The 20,666-nt window shown below is 37.8% G+C and overlaps 2 protein-coding genes, 1 long non-coding RNA gene and 1 other non-coding gene across 7 annotated transcripts in view; 2 read left to right on the forward strand and 2 right to left on the reverse strand.

The window, feature by feature from the left end:
- The window catches only part of LOC148682349 (uncharacterized), a 771,506-nt gene that overhangs the window by 280,249 nt on the left and 470,591 nt on the right, over positions 1 to 20,666 (forward strand). The gene's annotated exons all lie outside the window — the stretch shown is intronic.
- The window catches only part of LOC137490983 (uncharacterized), a 471,679-nt gene that overhangs the window by 158,701 nt on the left and 292,312 nt on the right, over positions 1 to 20,666 (reverse strand). The gene's annotated exons all lie outside the window — the stretch shown is intronic.
- On the forward strand, positions 14,625 to 14,706 carry trnal-aag (transfer RNA leucine (anticodon AAG)). Its single transcript has one exon. It is a non-coding gene; the product is annotated as a tRNA-Leu (tRNA).
- LOC147845231 (uncharacterized) lies at positions 15,244 to 20,283 on the reverse strand. Of its 4 annotated transcripts, none has more exons than XM_087250333.2 (3): positions 19,969 to 20,283; positions 17,064 to 17,106; positions 15,244 to 16,764 (listed from the first exon to the last, which is right to left on the reverse strand). In XM_087250333.2, the coding sequence occupies exon 3, from the start codon at positions 16,507 to 16,509 to the stop codon at positions 15,433 to 15,435; it is 1,077 nt and encodes a 358-aa protein (XP_087106459.1). In that variant the 5' UTR covers positions 16,510 to 16,764; positions 17,064 to 17,106; positions 19,969 to 20,283; the 3' UTR covers positions 15,244 to 15,432. The 4 variants fall into 4 exon arrangements, with proteins under 4 accessions (XP_087106459.1, XP_087106458.1, XP_088506739.1 ...); XM_087250332.2 differs by having other exon boundaries at positions 15,244 to 16,949; XM_088650613.1 differs by having other exon boundaries at positions 16,994 to 17,106.

The raw sequence follows: 20,666 nt of genomic DNA on the forward strand, positions 1-20,666 counted from the left end.
GCCTGCGAAATCGGCAAACCAATCAAAAGGCTGCATTTTCACCACATATTTGGCAGGAGTGAAAAAAGTTATAATTAATAATTATCTATCTATCTATCTATCTATCTATCTATCTATCTATCTATCTATCTATCTATCTATCTATCTATCTATCTATCTATCTATAATTAGTGATCAATTTAAAGTGTTTAGATAAAATGAGCCATCAGTTACAGTTAAAATGAACCACTTCTTGAGTTAAGCAGAAATGCTGGTGTTTTTCCTTTTAGGATTTTTTTTTATATTATTATATATTGTTTAGCATTTGCTTACCCTATACAGTGACCCAAAGGTCACTCAGGACTGGGAGGAGAACGGTCCGTGTAACGTTACGTTTTGTTAATTTGTTTTCCATTTTCAAACGGAATAAAGGAAATGGAGAAAACGGCTGTTTTTCCGTTTTTCTTTTGCTAACGAAAAAACGAGATTTTGGCTGAATTTTCGTTTTTTGGTTTAGGGTAGGAAAACGGATAAACGACTTTAAAATTCATTTTACACATGTAGGCGGTGCTGAAACGCCCACTTTCCTCTAATTGGTTAACCAAATCTGCGCTCGTGACGTCACCCTCAAAATAAAAGCCTTACACGCAGGCTTTTAATTATTATTATTTAATTATATATTAACTAACTTTACATATTCTATCATTTGAACCACACACAGTTAGCAGGCTTACATTCATTGCGTATGTATAAATTAAATAAAAACGTATATCAGCAGTATTCTTAGACATTTGTCATTAAAATAAGGTCATAGTTCACTGCCAAGCTTCTTGCTGCTGTGCACCTGATGCTGAGCAAAGCCATTTCCGAGCAGCACCTGGTTTACATGATTGTTTCAGAGCTATTGTAGGCCTAAATAATAGCCTACTCTGTATAAAATAATAATTTATTATTATTATTATTACTATTATTATTAGGCCTATTATTATTAGTATTGTTATTATTATTATTTACTTAGTTATTCAATGGTTGTAAGAACACATTGGACCCTGCATGGGGCTATAATAAATGGTACCATTTGTTTCTATTGGATTTTCTCCTATTTTAATTTAATATATTCCTTTAGCCTATTGTAAATATTTATTTGATAATTAATACTTTTTTATTGCAACGTCAAAGTAGGCCTGTCTTATTATTATTATTTTTGTTATTATTTTGTCGTTGTTGTTGTTATTATTATTGTAGCAGGGACATAGCCACAGGTGTGGCAGAGTGTGCTGGTGCCACCCAAAGTGGCATCTTGCACCTGAAAATAGATGCCTTCGCGCTCAAGCGCGCGCAAAAAACTTGCACAGGCAAAAGTAATGATGAATGTGTTGAAGGAAAAAAACAAACATTCTAATTATTTGTTAATAAAATAGTGCAACATTATTCTCAGTCAGTGTAAGCTGAAAAAATTAAGATCGCCAGCATTTCAAGGGTGGTTTTATTTTTAGTTCATTGTTGTGACGAACTATATTTCACTAAGGCTGCATGAGACTGCGCATCTTGCTTATTTTCTCTATTTTACATACAGAACATATCATACAGTCCAGGTTCTACCGTTCTAGTGAGTGTGGGGCATTGCTTTACAGTGGTAAAGTGGATTATTTCTTGGCAAATTCATAATGATTCACTTTGTTTAGTAATAAATTTCATAGTTATAAAATAACTACATTTCAAGAATATGTTAACACTTTCAACTATTTAGGATTATTTATTGCATCAAAAGTAATTTCAAAGTAACATTAAATGTATGTATAAACTGCTTAATTTGTGTGTGTAAACACTTAAGATGCAAAAAGCTTATTTAGACCAGAATAGGCCTACTAAATGCAACGGTCAATGTATGTAAACTTATGACCTAAAATGTCTTAAATGACTAAATTTAAGTCTTTTTAAGTTTTTAAATATTTTAAGTTTAACATAAATGATTTAAACTTTAAACTTCAAATTAACAGAGTATGGCAAATAAATTGTTTATTAAATGGAGGTCAGGTGTCTATCTTAATTATAATTATTAAATATTATGACACTACAGTGGTGTATTGGAGAGTACGCACCTTTTAATTAATTAATTTTAAATAAGTGGTTTATCCTAAATAAAATGCAATGGGATCGGTGTGCAATGAATAGTTTGAAAACCCCTGGTTCAGACTAGACGAGCTAGCTGTCTGTGCGCTGCGCTAATAACTTGGCATTTGCTCTTTTCGGTGCTGCCAGATGCATTTATATAGTGCATAAAAAATAAAAAAGGTAATTCGGTAAAGCGCGCGATGCGCGCAGAAATAAGCACACTATATGCATATGTCGAATTAAGTTCTCTTTTTCTTTAATCAAGACTTTTCCATTCGAGGAATTACAGTTATTAATAGCTTAGTCCTTATAAACGATCAGTTTATAAAATACACAATTTACGGATCAAGCCTAATGAAGAATAAGAAGAATATGCAACGCAATATGATCCTTGAATGATCAGAGCGCATTTATATAAACTATATATTTTATATAATCCATAAATATTAAAAAACATTATACATTTAAAGTAATGGAACATTATATGTTATAAAATCTAAACTATTATTTAGGCTACAGGCTGTTCAGCGCGTGCGTCAAAGAAAAGACATGACACAATCTCTATAAAAACTTGTTGTTTTATTTACAATATCTAAAGGGATATAAAACATCTAACATGCATCTCCATTCTCAACGAGTTTCTGTGTTCTGCATCCTTCACAGACCGAGGTCTCATTCCGAGGTAATCTGTAAATATTCTCATTTGGTTCTGGCACATTCTTGATTAAAGGTGAAACTGACCGGCGCAACGGATGATTTGTCATCTAGAGTGACTACAGTTATAATACAGGTTATGGAACTATTTCACTTTAATTTCATATTATTATTTTATTAAACAAACAAACCAGTTTTTGTTTTGGCTCTGCATGCAGCGTATTGGATCTTTGAAGCATTGCACTTCAAATGTTATTCCTTTTTTTTTATTATTGTATTTTTAATATTTTTAATTATACAACACAAAATTGGTTCTAAACAGATACATTTTCCTATAGGCTATGATGAAGTGTATATTTTTGTTCACACAGGTCCTATACAAAACTGTGTGGATGGATGATTTGTTTCTCCGTGAAAATCACTCATTTAATAAGCAAAACAGGCCAAAATGTTGTTTAGCTTGCGTCAAACTGGATGGACAATTTACAAACATATTGAATACAAAGGCTTGTTATTTTATGCAATGAGGGACAATAGGCCTATTACAAATTAAATAAAATTATTTGCATATTAAAACGAAAATATAATACAACAACAGATCCTACCTCGTAAGAAATGACTTTAGATAATGTAAATAAGCATCAAGTTTTTTTTGAGATTGTGTGTCTAATTCAGTAGTGTAGTGCGTTCGCGTGGGTTTCCTCCGGGTGCTCCGGTTTTCCCCACAGTCCAAAGACATGCGGTACAGGTGAATTGGGTAGGCTAAATTGTCCGTACTGTATAAGTGTGTGTGTATGTGTGGATGTTTCCCAGAGATGGGTTGTGGCTGGAAGGGCATCCGCTGCGTAAACACTTGCTAAATAAGTTGGCGGTTCATTCCGCTGTGGTGACCCCAGATTAATAAAGGGACTAAGCCGACAAGAAAATGAATGAATAATGTGCAATACTAATTTAAAATACGTATCACTAACCTTATATGTGAAATAGCAGGGCCCGCTGTAGCACTTTCTCAAGAAGAGCAAATGTCAAATTATTAGCGCAACGCACATGTAGCGAGCTCATCTGTTTGTCGGAACTACTAGACACAAATTTTTTATCAACTATAATGTGTTTAATTAGTTAATTTGAAATTTATTTCATTATTCCAGCAATAATTGTTGAGTGAAAGAATGCGCTAGAAATATGCATTGCGGCTCTCTTTATTGTACAGGCTTATTGCACTTAAACTTTTTTAGGTTCGGCTCTCGAATTAGTAAGGTTATGAGTAAATGTTATTTAAAATATTTAAAGCCTGCCATCTAGCCTACAATAACAGCAAATTTAATAATAAAAAAATAATAAGACAGGCCTACTTTGGCGTTGCAATAAAATAGTATTAATTAGCAAATAAATAATTACAATATATAATTAAAATAGGAAGAAATAAATGAAAACAAATGGTACCCTTTGTTTTTATAGCAGGGCCCAAAGTGTTCTTATTCTGGTTCTGCTAACAACTATTAAAAAGAAAAAAAAAACACACCAAACAATAAAAACACTAGTAACTGATAATAATAATAATAATAATGATAATAATAATAATAATAATAATAATAATTATTATTATTATTATTATTATTATTATTATTATTATTATAAAGCCCTTGCTCTGAAACAATAATGCAAACCAGGTGCTGCTCGGAAATGGCTATCTTTGCTCAGCATCAGGTGCACAGCAGCAAGAAGCTTGGCAGTGTACTATGACCTTATTTTAATGACAAATGTCTAAGTATACTGCTTTATGTTTTTATTTAATTTATACATACGCAATGAATGTAAGCCTGCTAACTGTGTGTGGTTCAAATGATATATGTAAAGTTAGTTAATATATAATTAAATAATAATAATTAAAAGCCTGCGTGTAAGGCTTTTATTTTGAGGGTGACGTCACGAGCGCAGATTTGGTTGACCAATTAGAGGAAAGTGGGCGTTTCAGCACCGCCTACATGTGTAAAATGAATTTTAAAGTCGTTTATCCGTTTTCCTACCCTAAACCAAAAAACGAAAATCCAGCCAAAATCTCGTTTTTTCGTTTTCTCGTGAGCAAAAGAAAAACGGAAAAACGGCCGTTTTCTCCATTTCCTTTATTCCGTTTGAAAATGGAAAACAAATGAACAAAACGTACACGGACCAAAGTGCCTGTATTGTAAACAGGAGATCCTGGGCTCAAATCCCAGCAGCGCCTTAGGCCAGGTGGTGCGTGTGTTTGTTTTATAGAGCTTACCGGAATGAATTATAAAATTGTATAGCTTTGAGGCGTAATGAGTACTGTGACAAATAGAGTTACAGTTTTTTACAATTGCTATGACACTTTTATCAATACATTTAACAAGTTTCCTAAACTCTTAACACAGTTAGCACAACATCCGTCTTCGTGGGCTATACAATTAACACATTTCTTGTTGTTTTGACACAAAATGCATCCAGTTAACACAAATTTAAAATGCTTTAACTTCTTTTACACACAAGCACAACCAAGAACAAAACAATGTAATTTTACAGTCAAATTTACAAATGCTTTAACACAGTATGTCAGAACAGATAACACCATGTTCTAAACAGAAATTATATAGGATAAAGTCAAAAGGAACAGCTGTTCTAATTGTGAATTGAAACACAAGTTTATTCCCTGTATTTTATTCAATTGCCAATGAGAAACAGCATATTGCGGTTATATAAATAAATAAATAAATAAATGTATATATATATATATATATATATATATATATATATATATATATATATATATATATATATATATATAACTGCAATATGAGTCTCTCATTTATATATATATATATATATATATATATATATATATATATATATATATATATATATATATATATATATATATATGACAGCTGATTCCCATCTAGAAAGCACACTCATGTCTTGTTTTGGTTTTTCCAATCACATGATCATGTTCTAATAGAGGACTCTTGAGGTTTTTGAAAGGAACATCAAAGAACTCTGTCACCAATACGTCCATGTAAGATTATGCAATACAGTCATTACTGTACTATACACAGTGTGTTTTGCAGTAAACTACTCTTTAAACCTGGAGTTCATTAGTACATACAGTACAGTACAGCATTTGCATACACTGTGTCTAATTACTTTCAGAGAGTCATGAAGTTAGAGGCCAATCAAGTACCACATGAAATTTTCAATGTTGACAAGGCTGGGGATGTCGCCGTAGGAAAAACATAATAGGCCAAAGGGCCACAGTTACCGTGCCGGGCCAAAGAAGATATCAAGTATAATGTGGATGAGAACATGTGGCAAAAGACCGGGCAGTATAGAAGATTACTTTGTTATTTTATTATAATTGTGGTGCTTTTCCTGTTTGCAGTGATGTCCTTCTGCAAAAAAAGTCTGTACTGCAGAAATTCTGTGTCTGTATTTTTTTTACATAAACTGTAAATTTTATAAAGCAATTTTTTTTCTTCGTTTTGTATAGAATTTTTGCCGTAAACGAAAGAAAATGCATGCATTTACTTAACCCAACGAAACAAAACTGTAACGAGACTTCAAATATAAGGGCAGAGCTGACACATAAACTAATGGAGTTTCTGTAATGTCAGCTGATGATAGTGTTTTTATTGTCAGTGTGTTCTGATTGACAGAATGTTTATGTTGGAAGAGAACATGTGTTTGTGTTTTGAACAATAATTTCATTTTGAAACATGATTGCAGTGTTTTGTTAGACATGGTGTAGTGTGTTCGTTTATTATTGTATTTTGAAAAGTAGTTTAGAGGTTTAGTTTACAATGTGTGATTTTGAGCATAAAATTAACTGTTTTGCCAATTGTGTATTTTAGGTGTGTTGTTGCGTTAAGAGTTTAGCAAACTTGTTAAATGTATTGAAAAAAGTGTCATAGCCATTGTAAAAAACTGTAACACATTTCTTGTTGCTTTGACACAAAATGCATCCAGTTAACATAAATTTAAAATGCTTGAACTTCTTTTACACACAAACTCAACCAAAACCAAAACAATGTAATTTTACAATCTAATTTACCAATGCTTTCACACAGTATGTCAGAACAAATAACATTATTTTCTAAACAGAACCTATATAGGCTAAAGCCGCCACAGTAAACAGCTGTTCATATTGTCAATTGAAACACAAATATATTCCCTGTATATATGAATGTATACACACACACACACACACACACATATACATGTATATATATATATATATATATATATATATATATATATATATATATATATATATATGACAGCTCCCATATGAACATGATTCCCATCTAGAAAGCACACTCATGTGTTGAGATTTTTCAAATCACATGATCATACTGTATGTTCTAAAAAAGGACTCATGAGGTTTTTGAAAGGAACAATGAGCACATTGCAGAACTCCATCACCAATACGTCCACATAAGGTTATGCAATACAGTGATTACTTTATGCAGTGTGTTTTTCAGTAAACGACTCTATAAACCTGGCGTTCATTAGTACATACATTAGCTATAGTACAGTGAACCATTTACACTGTGTCAAATTACTTTTAGAGAGTCATGAAGTTGGAGGTCAATCAAATACCACATGAAAATATCTATGTTGACGAGACTGGCTTCAACTTGGTGAAAAGGCGTCGCCGTAGGAGAAACATAATAACATAATGAAGCCAGAGAAGAAGTCGGGTAAATGCAGAAGACCAGGCAGAATAGAAAATTATTTTGTTTTTTAATTATAATTGCGGTGCTTTTTCTGTTGGTATATCTTGCAGTGATGTCCTTTTGCAAATAAAGTCTGTACTGCAGCAATTCTTTGTCTGTATTTTTTTTTTACATCAACTGTAAATTTTATAAAGCAATTTATTTCTTTATTTTTGTATTGAATTTTTGCAGTAAAAGAAAGAAAATGCCTGCATTTACTAAACCAAACAAAATGAAAATGTAGAGTCTTAAAATATAAGGACAGAGCTGACGCATAAAATAATGCAGTTTCTGTACTTTTAGCTGATGATAGTGTTTTTATTGTCAGTGTTTTCTGATTGACTGAATGTTTCTGTTGAAAGAGAACATGTGTTTGTGTTTTGAACAATTATGTAATTTTGAAACATGTTTGCAGTGTTTTGTTAGACATGGTGTAGTGTGTTCGTTTATTATTGTATTTTGAAAAGAAGTTTAGAGGTTTAGTTTACAATGTGTGATTTTGAGCATAAAATTAACTGTTTTGCCAATTGTGTGTTTTAGGTGTGTTGCTGCGTTAAGAGTATAGCAAACTTGTTAAATGTATTGAAAAAACTGTCATAGCCATTGTAAAAAACTGTAAACAACCTCTTTGCTTGCCATTTTTAGACTCGCTGTCTTTTTTAAGTCTCTGTGTGCAAAAACGTATTGCCTGCTTTTCATGGTTGGAGCTGTGGCTTAGTTGGTCAAAGCGCCTGACTCATAAACAGGAGATCCTGGGTTTAAATCCCAACAGTCCCCATGTACAGGTGCCAGGGTGGCTTTTTGTTAAGAGTGCATGCAGCGCTACAGTTGTTAGTTATTTTTCTTTTTTCAATTAAAAAATTAGCCCCTGTCAAGGTCGTTTGGCGCTGTAGCTTAGTTGGTCAAAGTGCCTGTCTTGTAAACAGGAGACCCTGGAATCAAGTTCCAGCAAAAGTGACTATCAGCTATTGTTGAGATCAAGCCTTTTGGATTTGTTGTACAAGAGCCTCTTTATGCACACACATACACACACACACACACACACACACACGTGATATGGCTGAAAAAAATGTAAACAGGGATTTTGACAAATTATTGACTATTATGAGATTTTAAATACAGTATGTCGAGACCAGTTGTAATTTCCATATGTTGCCATATATCATGCCATATATCAGCTTTCTATATGGGGACTTGCAGTGAGAAAAAATAACAGTCAACCTACATTATGATGGAATGAGAATTAGCCACTAAATCAAAAAGTTACGAATTGCCATGAGATTGCGTTGGAATAAACTTAGTTTAGTGTATCCACTGTCTGTACTGTTCCCTCTACACTTATGTATAAACCATTATGAAACCTGTATCATATATTTTAAACAAAAATGACTGAAAAAGATTGTTTATTGTAACAATGTGCATCTTGTGTGCTGGTGATCTAAAGTTTGTTCCTGTAGTATTTATATGATAACAGGATTATGTGAACCAATGATCCTTCAAATGCAAGACTTCTTAAAGGAAATGAATGCAGCATGCAGAGTATTGAACACTGGAGAGTCTGTGTTTAAAGTAGTGAATGTTCGAGTTTTGAAAATTGATAACAGGGTTCTGAAATTTGTGGCAAAACAAATGAAAAAAAACTGTAATCTGGGGTTGCCACAGTGGAATGAACCACCAACTTATCCAGCGTATGTTTTACATAGCAGATGCCCTTCCAACAACAACCCATCACTGGGAAGCACACTCACTTATTCAGAGACTCATACACTACAGTCAATTTTATCATGCTCAATTCACCTGTACTTCTTGCTGTGAGATAAGGTGCAACCCACTAGCATCACCCATTAGCAGGGCTCGAAATTAACCTTTTTGCTTGGTAGCACCGGTACTCATAACTTTAAAAATGTAGGCGCATCAGCAAAAATGTAGTCGCACCCACCAATTATAAGCATCATTACTACAAGTTTTATAAAAACATATTAATTGCATTTGAAATCAACAGTATAAATGCAAGCGTGAGGAAAATATGTCTAGTCCCGTTATCTCAAGAAAATACATTTTTATAACATAACTGAGTGTCCAAAAGATACACAGAGCGCCCACCGGCCCTGCACGCACTGCTTGACATGAAGAAATCTGTTAACGATATAACTGTGCTGTTCTCACGGGTGCTGTCTGATACTGCACTGATGCTTTTAACATGTACTGCACCTTATTATATGCATACGTCATGTTAATAGCAATACCGGTCTTTTCATGAGTAGCGATATTGGTTTACTCAGTGTAGGCCCGTTTGCGATGTCCGTTTAACTGAGTGATTGACAGCTGATATTTCAGTGCTAGAGCAGTGGGCCAATAAGAAGAGCGCGAAGGCGGGGCAAGGATTACGGACTTGGCTTTGTTTACTGCAGCAAGTTGACATGACAACTGTTTTAAACCATTCCTGAGCACTGCGTTTCCCGTTTCAAGCACAGAGATGCATTCAGCATGAATGTCTCCCGAATTCGCGCATGTGGTGAACATTTTGCAAAGTAAAACTGTCGCACACAACACATTCTTGCACTCGCACAAATGCTCCCAAATTTATTTTGAGGTCGCATAGATAAAATTTCGGGCACATATGTGACCAAAATGGTCGCAATTTCGAGCCCTGCCATACTAGTGTCTTTTTTCATGTTACTTGTGCTTATTTTTCAGATATCTTTTAAATTAAATACTTGTGCTATTAATTAAAAACTAGAGTTTTCAAAATATACTAGTGCTTACTCATTAGACACTGGTTTATTTTATTAGATACTAGTACTTATTCATTAGATAGTACTTATTAAATATATAGTTTTTATTTATTAGATACTAGTACTAATTTTATTAGTTACTAGTAACTATTCTGTTGTTTAGGTCTTGTTGTTGGTCTAAAACATTAGACCATGTTTACACAAAGATGGGGTAGACTCCACACTCCAGGACAGGTTTCAACACACAGACTGGGGTATGTTTGCTTCCCAGGCCACACATGGCTTTCAAACAGACATTGACAGTTACACTTCCTCTGTTCTGGAATATATCTGTTATAACCCAGAAACAGATCACTACATACCCGAATCAGAAGCCATGGATAAACAAGGAGGTGCTCCTCCTGCTGAAAGCACGCAACACTGCCTTCAGATCAGGCGATGCACAGGCCTACAGCACTTCCGGGGCTAATCTGACGAGGGGCATCAAAAAGGCCAAGCACTGTTACAAGCTAAAGCTAGAGGAGCACTTTTCCAACTCTAATCCTTGGCGCATGTGGCAGGGCATCCAGGCCATCACCAACTACACACCCAGCCAGTCCACACCCACAGAAGTCTCCTTCCTGAACGAGCTAAATGACTTTTATGCCTGCTTTGAAAGAGACAATAAAAAACCCTACGTCAGGATCACTTGCTCCACCGACCACTCACCTATCACACTCACCTCCTCAGAAGTACACAACGCACTGAGTCGGATCAATGTGCGAAAGCCTGCTGGACCAGATGGTATTCCTGGGCAAGTCTTCAAAGCATGTGCAGAACAGCTCGCTGGGGTATTCACAGACATTTTCAACCTGTCGCTTATCCTAGCAGCTGTGCCAACATGCTTTAAAGCCACCTCTATTGTGCCAGTGCTCAAACACTCCAACCCAACATGCCTGAATGACTACCGCCCTGTAGTACTCACACCCATCATCATGAATTGCTTCGAGCGGTTGGTCCTGGCACATCTTAAAGACTCTCTGCCATCCACACTGGACCCACATCAGTTTGCTTACCGTGGCAACAGGAGCACAGAGGATGCAGTCTCTATAGCACTGCACTCTGTACTCACACACCTGGACAATAAAAACACTTATGCAAGAATGCTGTTTGTGGACTTCAGCTCAGCATTCAACACTGTCATACCCTCCAAGTTACTGATCAAACTAAGAGACCTGGATATCGACACATCACTATGCAACTGGATTATGGACTTTCTGACTAACAAACCTCAAAATGTTAGATCAGGTCACATCTGCTCCACCAGCGTCACACTCAACACTAGTGTACCACAGGGCTGCTGAGCCCCTTCCTCTACTCCCTTTTTACCATCGACTGCAGGGCTGTGAACAGATCCAACATCATCATCAAATTTACAGATGTCAGATGCTAGTGTCAGGTTTTGCATTGCAGGCTCGCTGTTATGGCCCGTATGTAGTTAAAGAAAAGGTGAGTGAACTTGACTATGTGATTGCTACTTCTGACAGAAAGAAAAAAACTCGGCTGTGTCACATAACCATGCTTAAGCCTTACTTTGAACGATCGTCAAATGTGTCTAGAGAGAATGCTGCTGTTTTAACTGTGTTGCCCACAGAGACTCAGTTGACTGACGAGGCGCTGTCCGGTGCTGAAATTCCTGATCACCGTGCGCTGTCCAGTGCTAATCCGTTGATCAGTCCTTTGTCTCCCATTGTTGCTGACGGCGTGTTGTTGGAGGAAGACGTGGAGTTTCCTGCTCCTGAGTTAGTGGCGGGAAGACAAAAAAATTCTGAGATTGTCCAAAACCTTGACTTTTATCTTTCCTATTTAACAGTTGTTGAACGATCGGATGTGGTTGGTCTTACTGAAAATCATCTTGAGTTATTCTCGGATGTTTCTACCCGTACGTCTTTAATTGAGCATGATATTGATGTGGGTGACGCGTTACCAATAAAACAGCATGCTTATCATGTAAGTCCAGAAAAGCGAGAACAGATGCAATAAGAGGTGAATTTCATGCTCGAAAATAACATCGCTGAACCAAGCTCTAGTCCATGGAGTTCACCCTGTTTGCTTGTAAAGAAATCTGACAACACATTTCGATTTTACACTGATTTTAGAAGTGTAAAAGATCTCACTAAGCCTGATAGTTATCCGTTACCTCGTATGGAGGATTGCATGGATCGCGTTGGGAATGCGGTTTTTGTTTCAAAAATTGATCTGCTCCGAGGTTATTGGCAGGTGGGCCTTAGTGACCTTGCTAAGGAAATATCTGCGTTCGTTACACCGGATCGTTTTCTAAATTACACCGTAATGGCTTTCGGCCTTCGAAACGCACCGGCCACTTTCCAACGTTTAGTAAACCGCGTAATTGAAGGCTTGCAGAACATCAAAGCGTATTTGGATGACTTGGTTATTTATAGCACGTCTTGGTCTGAGCATATAAAACAACTAGAGACCTTATTCAACCGTCTGTCGAGTGCCAATCTCACTATCAATTTGGCAAAGTGTGAATTTGGTCGAGCAACTGTGACTTATCTTGGGAAAGTTGTGGGTATTGGACAAATCGTCCGGTCGAGTCAAAGGTGGAGGCAATTCTTAATTTTCCAGTGCCCACTACGCGCCGTGAACTCCGTCGCTTTTTAGGGATGGTTGAATACTATAGAAATTTTTGTAGAAATGTTACTGTAGTTGCTTGTCCCTTAACTGACCTTCTCAGTCCAAAAATACCATTCAAATGGTCTGAGGAATGTCAGATGAGTTATGAGAAAATAAAAGCCATTTTGATTAGTTCTCCCGATTTTTCTTCTCCCTTATTCTTGCTGTTGATGCAAGTGACACTGGTGCAGGTGCTGTTCTCCTCCAGACAGATATTAATGGAATCGAACACCCTGTCTGTTTCTTCTTGCGGAAATTTAATAAACATCAGCGAGGTTACTCAACCATTGAAAAGGAGGCGCTCGCACTTGTCCTTGCTCTCCAACATTTTGATGTTTATATTGGTTCTGTTTCGTATCCTTTAACTGTTTACACAGATCACAACCCCTTACTTTTCATTAGTCGGATGAAAAACCACAACCAGCAATTGATGAGGTGGAGTTTGTTTTTACAAACATTTCAACTAGACATTCGACACATCCGTGGAAAGGATAATGTTATTGCGGACGCTTTATCACCTGTCTGATAGAATAAATTGTAGTTTTTGTTTCAGGTATGTTTTTTCTTCCCTACAATTTATTCACTTAAGGTGAAGGGTGTTATGTAGGTCTGTGTTATTTAATTAATCTATTTATTCCCGGTTTGTGGTTGTTGCAATCAAGTACTAGGATGAGTGTTTCTACCCGGCTTATCCAGGATTGGATGATGCCCGTGACGTCACTGGGGATTCCCACTATATAAGGCTGACAGCGATGGCATCTCTGTCTCTCTCTGTCTTGCAGTCTCTCGCCCTCCCTCAGCTCGGTGGTGGCTTGCGCTCAGGCGGTCTGACTGGCGGTGCTCCGCAAGCCCAGCGATCATTCATCTAGATGCTGCTCCATTTAATGTTTTGCTCCTGTTCATCTTTTGATTCTTAGTTTGTAATGTGTTAACTAGTTTGTTTATTTTGATACTTTGTTTTGTAGCAGGTAGGGGTTTATTTTTCATAGTCACGTTCTGTTATTTATTTAGTTTAGCGAAGGTAAGCAGTGGCCCGGAAGACTCACCATATTTTTATTCCTTTTCACGGGAGTTTAGGTAAGATCTGTCCATTTAAAACAGTTTAGTCAGAGACCTGTTTACCTTAGCTTCCCTACCTGTCTACTTGATTTTTGTTAATGTTTTGTCAATTTTTGAAAACTTATGATTTATGGAAAAATAAAACGTATTGACGGAACGTCAATGTAACCATTTCAAACTTCTGTGTCTTTCATATGTTCGGCTCAAACCTTGATTGTTGTTGTTATTCGAGCCAGATTAGAGTTTGGGCCATAACACCCACGATTAGATTGCAGCATCTTAACAAAGTCTGCACTGGAAGTCTCTCTCTGCCATTGCACATTTTAGCAAGAGCCCTATTGAAACAGGAACAGTAAAGATTCACAATTAAAGTAGTAATACTCTAAAACTGGATTTTAATATAATAACAACAATGTGGGGTCTGCTGTGATGGAATGAGTAATTTCACTCGTTTGTGAAATAACAGTTACCTTGTAATCAGGTGCTTAAATGCATTGCAGCTGGCTGCCGTTTGGAGTAGACTTTAAATGCCTTCAGGGGTGCTCAAATAGAGAAAGAACTATGGTTGACAGGAAGGTGGGAGTGCTTCCTAAGCTGGTATTAAGGAGCTCTCTTTCTTTGTGGAGGAGCTCCAGCAAGATGTTGGTGCGAAAACTGCTCAGGGAAAGCAGCTTGACAAGGTAGCGTGGCCGAGTGGTCTAAGGCGCTGGATTAAGGCTCCAGTCGTTTCGGGGGCGTGGGTTCAAATCCCATCGCTGCCAGGCAGTCCTTTTAGGATGCTTGAGATGACCTCTCTGCTTGAGCAAACAGACTTGCAAAGTGATACTGCATGCTTCCGCTCACATCCAAACGTAGACTCCTTGGCCAAAGTATAAGAGCTTCACTAGGAAGCTCGGCGTCCTCTCTGCTTCCGTTAAATTGGGCAGAAAAGGGACCACTGCATGGAGTCATCTGGGATAGCATTGCCAAGGGTTCTAAGGCGCTGGTTTTTGGCTCCAGTCTCTTCTGGGGCATGGGTTCTAATCCCTCCGCTGCCAGGCAGTCCTTTTAGGATGCTTGAGAATGATCTCTCTGCTTGAGCAAACAGACTTGTGTAGGGGATCAACCTACGTTTTAATATCGATCAGGGATTAAATAGCTCATTTCAATGAATCGGATCCTGAAGATTCAAATCATTGTTTTGACTCAAATGAGTCAGATTGAATCAGATCAAAAGATTCACACTTTATCTACCATTTGTCCCGCAAATAGAAGACATCGTATCTTACCAATCTTGTTTATAATATTTACGTGGCCAACGATCATAACATAACACAGTATTGGGTTAACTTTTAGCAAGGTAACAAGATCTACAGCTCGAGGCAATGACTTAGAAGCACATAAACAAGAACACAGTTCTTACAAAATGAGTACAAAGATTTATTGAGCTACACCACGAAAAATGAAACTAACTACGTAATAAGCAAACAACAAACAAACACACACATTCACACATACACACAGAGGCAGTTCAGAGAAGACTCATGGCGACCTTGTTTCGTCTCCAGGGCAGCTACAAGTTCTTGTTCAGACTCGATGTCATCAAACTCTCTGATGAGGGCTTCTCGGAGCAGGAGGTAGTCAGTCTTTGTGTGAGCCGGCTGACGGTCCAGGAAGCTGCGCACTTCAGGGCTGGAGGTTGCTCGGAGCAAATACAGTCTATCTTTGTCAGTGACATTGGGTCTCATTTCCAGGTGAAAGTCAATGTCTTGCAGATAGGCGTGAACATCTTGGCTACCTGGCAAATTCGGCGTGAACTTGCCCAGGTTCTTGACTAGCTTGTCAAGGTCTCTGAGGTCCAGGCCACATAGTGATACGTGGCTGTCTGGAACAGAAGGAGATGGTGAGGGTTTTGGCAGTGACCCCTCAGCTTTCTCATTGTGTGTCAGTTCATTTGCATGCTTGAGTTCATCTTTAATGCTGTTGGACTCTTCTTTGATGTAGTCCAGCTGCTGCGTTAGTCGTCTGACCTCATGTCTAGCTTCACTCAGGTGAGTTTCGAGGGCTTTGATTCTGCTGTCCTTGTCTTTAGAGTCAGCATTTACCTCTTCCAGTAGCTGTTCGACATACTCAAGCTTGTTAGCGACGTCAGCATGTTCGGCTTTGGCTTGCTCCATTTCTTGGGTGGTGGCGGCTTCAGTCTCTTGAAGTTTATCGATCTCCTCTTTGGCAGTTTGATCAGTCTCATCTGGCTGTTCCGGTCGTTCCTGAGCCTCCAGTTCTAGCTGGTTGATGCGGGACTGCACATGTGTCAGCTTGTGCTGGAGCTGGGCAGAATGCCTGTCACTCAACTTAAGGGTGGCGATGAGGACGTGACTCAAAGTACCTGTGATCTTGGCTAGGTCTTTGTGATTGTAGCTTTTGCTCGGGTCTTGCTTCATAAGGCTGTTCAGGTTCTCATCCAGCTGGTCCTGTGTCAGATGCTGTAGCGTTTCGGCGGCCTTAGGGAGGAGGCTATCCATTGCAACACTTAGCCATGCTTCTAGGTCCTTCCAGTGGCCAACAGGGTCTTTAGGGCGAGCCATGTTTGCGGCGGTGAGGGGGAAGACCTATAACCGACACTGATACAGACCTAGGGGAGAGAGAGAGAGAAAAGAACAAAAGAAAACAAAAACAAATGGCAAACAAAAAGTGTCAGGGTGTAATGTCAGGTGTGAGCTACTGTTGAGTGACGAATAAACAGATGGGTGTTATTCTCTGTGACTGTGATCCTCTAGGGGGTGTGCATCTAACTTGTAGTCTCCGTGGGGACAGTCAGTAAACACACACAGTTAGGACAGCTAGAGAACAGAGAAAGAGAAGAAGACTGATAAGGAGAAGAGTGATAATTGGCTGCTTCCAGGTTCCTAGTGAGAACGATTCCTTTAGCTTTGTCAAGCATGAGGTGAAAGGATGCTTCTCTGCTGGAAGTTGGAGATAGGGAGCTCTAAACACCAGGACTGTAATTGTTATTAAATTTCCTCCGCTGTGAAAAAAAGTACAATAACAATGACAGTATTGGTTTCTTACTCATTAGGATTGACACCATACACCAAGTAGACCACTTTTGATGCGGATCTAAAATCAAATTTTAAAACACCTGTCTTCTGGTTGACTCGTTTCGTCCTTAATCAGGTAGCGTCCTATGGCGAGAAAGGGTAGAGAGTCAGATAATTATAACATGAAATGTTTAAGTTTCACAACATCTGTTAAATGTTTCTAACATTCTCTGCTTTCATGATTCACACAGGTACAATCTCAAAATGGCAGCGGTAGTCAACTCGGAAGAAGACAATTAAAAGAAACAATAGAAAGTGAAGCAAGTTTTCAAATTACAAAGTTGACAAAGTGGTGGCACTGTTGAGTCAATACATCAAAAGGGGTTGGTTTATTGTGTTATCAAGATAACTAATTAGCCTAAGTAGACAGGAAAATCCTATATTTCCTTCTGTGTTTGGCTAATCGAAGGCTACTGCTCTGGTATGCTAGGTTTAACGATGACTTGAGTTCAGTTGTAGCCACCTACAGGCAACACTGTCTCATTGCATCAACCAGACACCAGGGGGAGCACTGTCCTGTGAGGCAATTTAATACCTGAAGGATAATAAAAAAAACTTGATTGCAAATTAATTTAAAACTAATTCAAATTAGTAATGACATGAAACGATTCAGAAATATGATTTTTATCAATAACCTTGATTAAGAGTTGCTATAATTAAATAAATCAATAATTGTAATAGAAAAGGGAAACCAAACACCAATTAACTATTAATGAAATTAAAATTTTCAAATAGTAATAATGTTGGTTGAGACTAACACTCAGTGAGGTTGTCATTAAAGTCATAAACACAATTATGATTTAATTAATCAGTAAGCATTCCTGCAAATCAGTTATGAGAACAAATCAATTTCAAAATCAATGATGATAGGGAATGCGTGGTATTCCTGATGTCATTAAATTTGATCAAAAGTGTTTATTTAAAATTAATCAATAACTGTTATTGAGATAGGGCAGCCAAGCATCAATGAACTATTTAATGAAATAAAAATTTCAGAATAGTGATTGTGTTTGTAAAGTCCTAGTACAATAAATGTTATAATTTGATTAATCCGTAAACACTGTGCTTATAAATCAACTTCAAATATCAACAGTCATAGAAAATGGTTGTTCCTATAATGTTGATAAGTTTCAGAAGAGCAAAGCATTAATCTTTAATTAAGCATTCATTTGATTGAGCAATCAAAAGCATTATGTTATAGTCATAAACTATAATTCATTGCTAATAAACCAACAACTTATGAGCATTTGAATTAATAAAACAGGCCAGGTTAAACAGGAAAAGCATTTGACAAATGTGATTAAACCAGCGATGAGATCGCGTACAATGGGGTTTACTAAATCTGCATTAGTCAAAGCCTTTTCCAAGAAAGGGAGAAAAATGAGAAATAAGGCAAATATAAAGAGTGAGAAATCAAGATTCAAAATCTCGCTAGCGTGAATTAGGTTGTCACTTCAACTTAACACACTGCATTCAAGACCACAAGAAGAGCGCTACTACACTAGCCTTTAATGCTATAATGGCATAGCCATACCACACACTTCACTGCAACAGCGTGAGCTTCAGTTAGCTTAGCCTTGTGCTAATGTCTACAGCCGATGCAAGCGCGGAGGACTGCGCATGCGCACTTGAGAGTACTCTGAAAAGTCTTCCAGGACTTTCGGGAGGCTGTTACTATGACGACGTACACAGAATGAACCAATATGCGGTTATGCCCACAAACATACATGCATTACATGAAATGGCGGCGCATTTCACACTGCTCAACATAATATAGCACTATTAAGATCTCGGCGGATCCTAGCGCTCTGTGTCAAGACTATTCACAGTCAAAGACACGCGTGGATTCAATCACGCACACTTTACTTGATCAAGATAAGTTCTCCCGTGAGAATACGCTCTGCCGCTCTCTCGAGCGCGGCGCGCTGAGTTCACTAACTCTGATGCTAGTGAATTAGATGGCAAAAAGACAGTTAGCTACCCTGTGCTTAATTTGACCAGGGAGAAATGCACAGTTAGTCTTTAAAGCTGGGACACGCACCTTTAAATCAACTGTGAAGGCCTTATAGGAGAAAGAATAAGGAACACACTTATTGTTTCTCAATCCGTGCGCTTTACAGCGACGTATCGTTTTTGTCTCGTGGACAAATAACTATTTACTGCAGTTCGCTTTCTCAGAAGCACTCGAGTTGCGCATTCATGCGTTTAAACACACTGGGTACCACAATAAATTATACAGTAACACAACAACTTTGTTTCTCTGTCTCTGATCTATTCTTCCGGACAAAATAGAAAAGATAAACAATGTTTTTGTGCTTAAAAGTCAGATCGTGCTGTGCCTAAAAATTCTCCACCATTAATATGTAGGGGATCAACCTACGTTTAATATCGATCAGGGGTTTATTAGCTCATTTCAATGAATCGGATCCTGAAGATTCGAATCATTGATTCGACTCAATTGAGTCTGATTGAATCAGATTAAAAGATTCACACTTTATCTACCATTTGTCCCGCAAATAGAAGACATCGTATCTTACCAATCTTGTTAATATTATTTACGTGGCCAACGATAATAACATAACACAGTATTGGGTTAACTTTTAGCAAGGTAACAAGATCTGCAGCTCGAGGCAATGACTTAGAAGCACATAAACAAGAACACAGTTCTTACAAAATGAGTACAAAGATTTATTGAGCTACACTACGATAAATGAAACTAACTACGTAATAAGCAAACAACAAACAAACACACACATTCACACATACACACATAGGCAGTTCAGAGGATGCAAAATGAGTTGACAACGTCCCAAATTAATTCTAATACTTCTTGCAAGATCTTAGAATAACACCTGAGAAACCACAAAAGCAGAGATATGGCTTATCTTTAACTGCTTAAGATCAATCTGCACAAGATCAGCAAGAGACAACATTAGTTTGTGTTACTTGCGCCCTTTTTGCTGAAGTTGAATCTCCCTCGCCGGCTGGCCTTGGGGAAACACGGTGCTCCTGATTGGGTGGTTTCTCGCTTTGATGACGTCTTTGGGATTCACGCGCTCGTGAATGGCTGTTGTCCTGGGTTACCGAGGTGACAGACTGCTGAGAGTTGGTTTGCGGAAGTTCATGCAGCTTCGGGAGTCCCGAAACTTAAGAGGTTTGCGTGGAAGTTCGTAGTGACCCAATCGCGTGGCGGCGCGGTGTCCGGGCAGGCGAAAGGGGGCAGAGAGCAAAAGCATGCGCAAGCTAGCTGATGCAAAAAGCAAAGTTTCTTTGTTGCAGGGCGTTTTTAAGTGACCTGGTCTGGTTCGTCCCCATGGCACTGTCTGCCAATGAGCAGTTGCCATGAAGGGCGGGGCCACGCCCCGTACTGACGTAGGAAAGGTCAATAATTAACAGACTGCATGTAGATTTCACGTGGTAGAACTCTTGCAAGATTGAAACTATCTTACATCAAACGTTACAAGTTGAATACTGTTTGTACTACTAGTTTTTCATTTACACCAACATATTGCAAATGTCACTAGCTTTCGTTCAATACCAGACATCATACATTTCAGACACATACAGAACATTTTACTCTGTTATAAGTGTTAAAACAACACATTGATTAACCTAGTTGAATGGAATAAACAGCATATGAGGAA

This window comes from Danio rerio, chromosome 4 (assembly GCF_052040795.2).
Source record: "Danio rerio strain M-AB ecotype USA chromosome 4, GRCz13ab, whole genome shotgun sequence".
Lineage (NCBI taxonomy): Eukaryota > Metazoa > Chordata > Actinopteri > Cypriniformes > Danionidae > Danio > Danio rerio.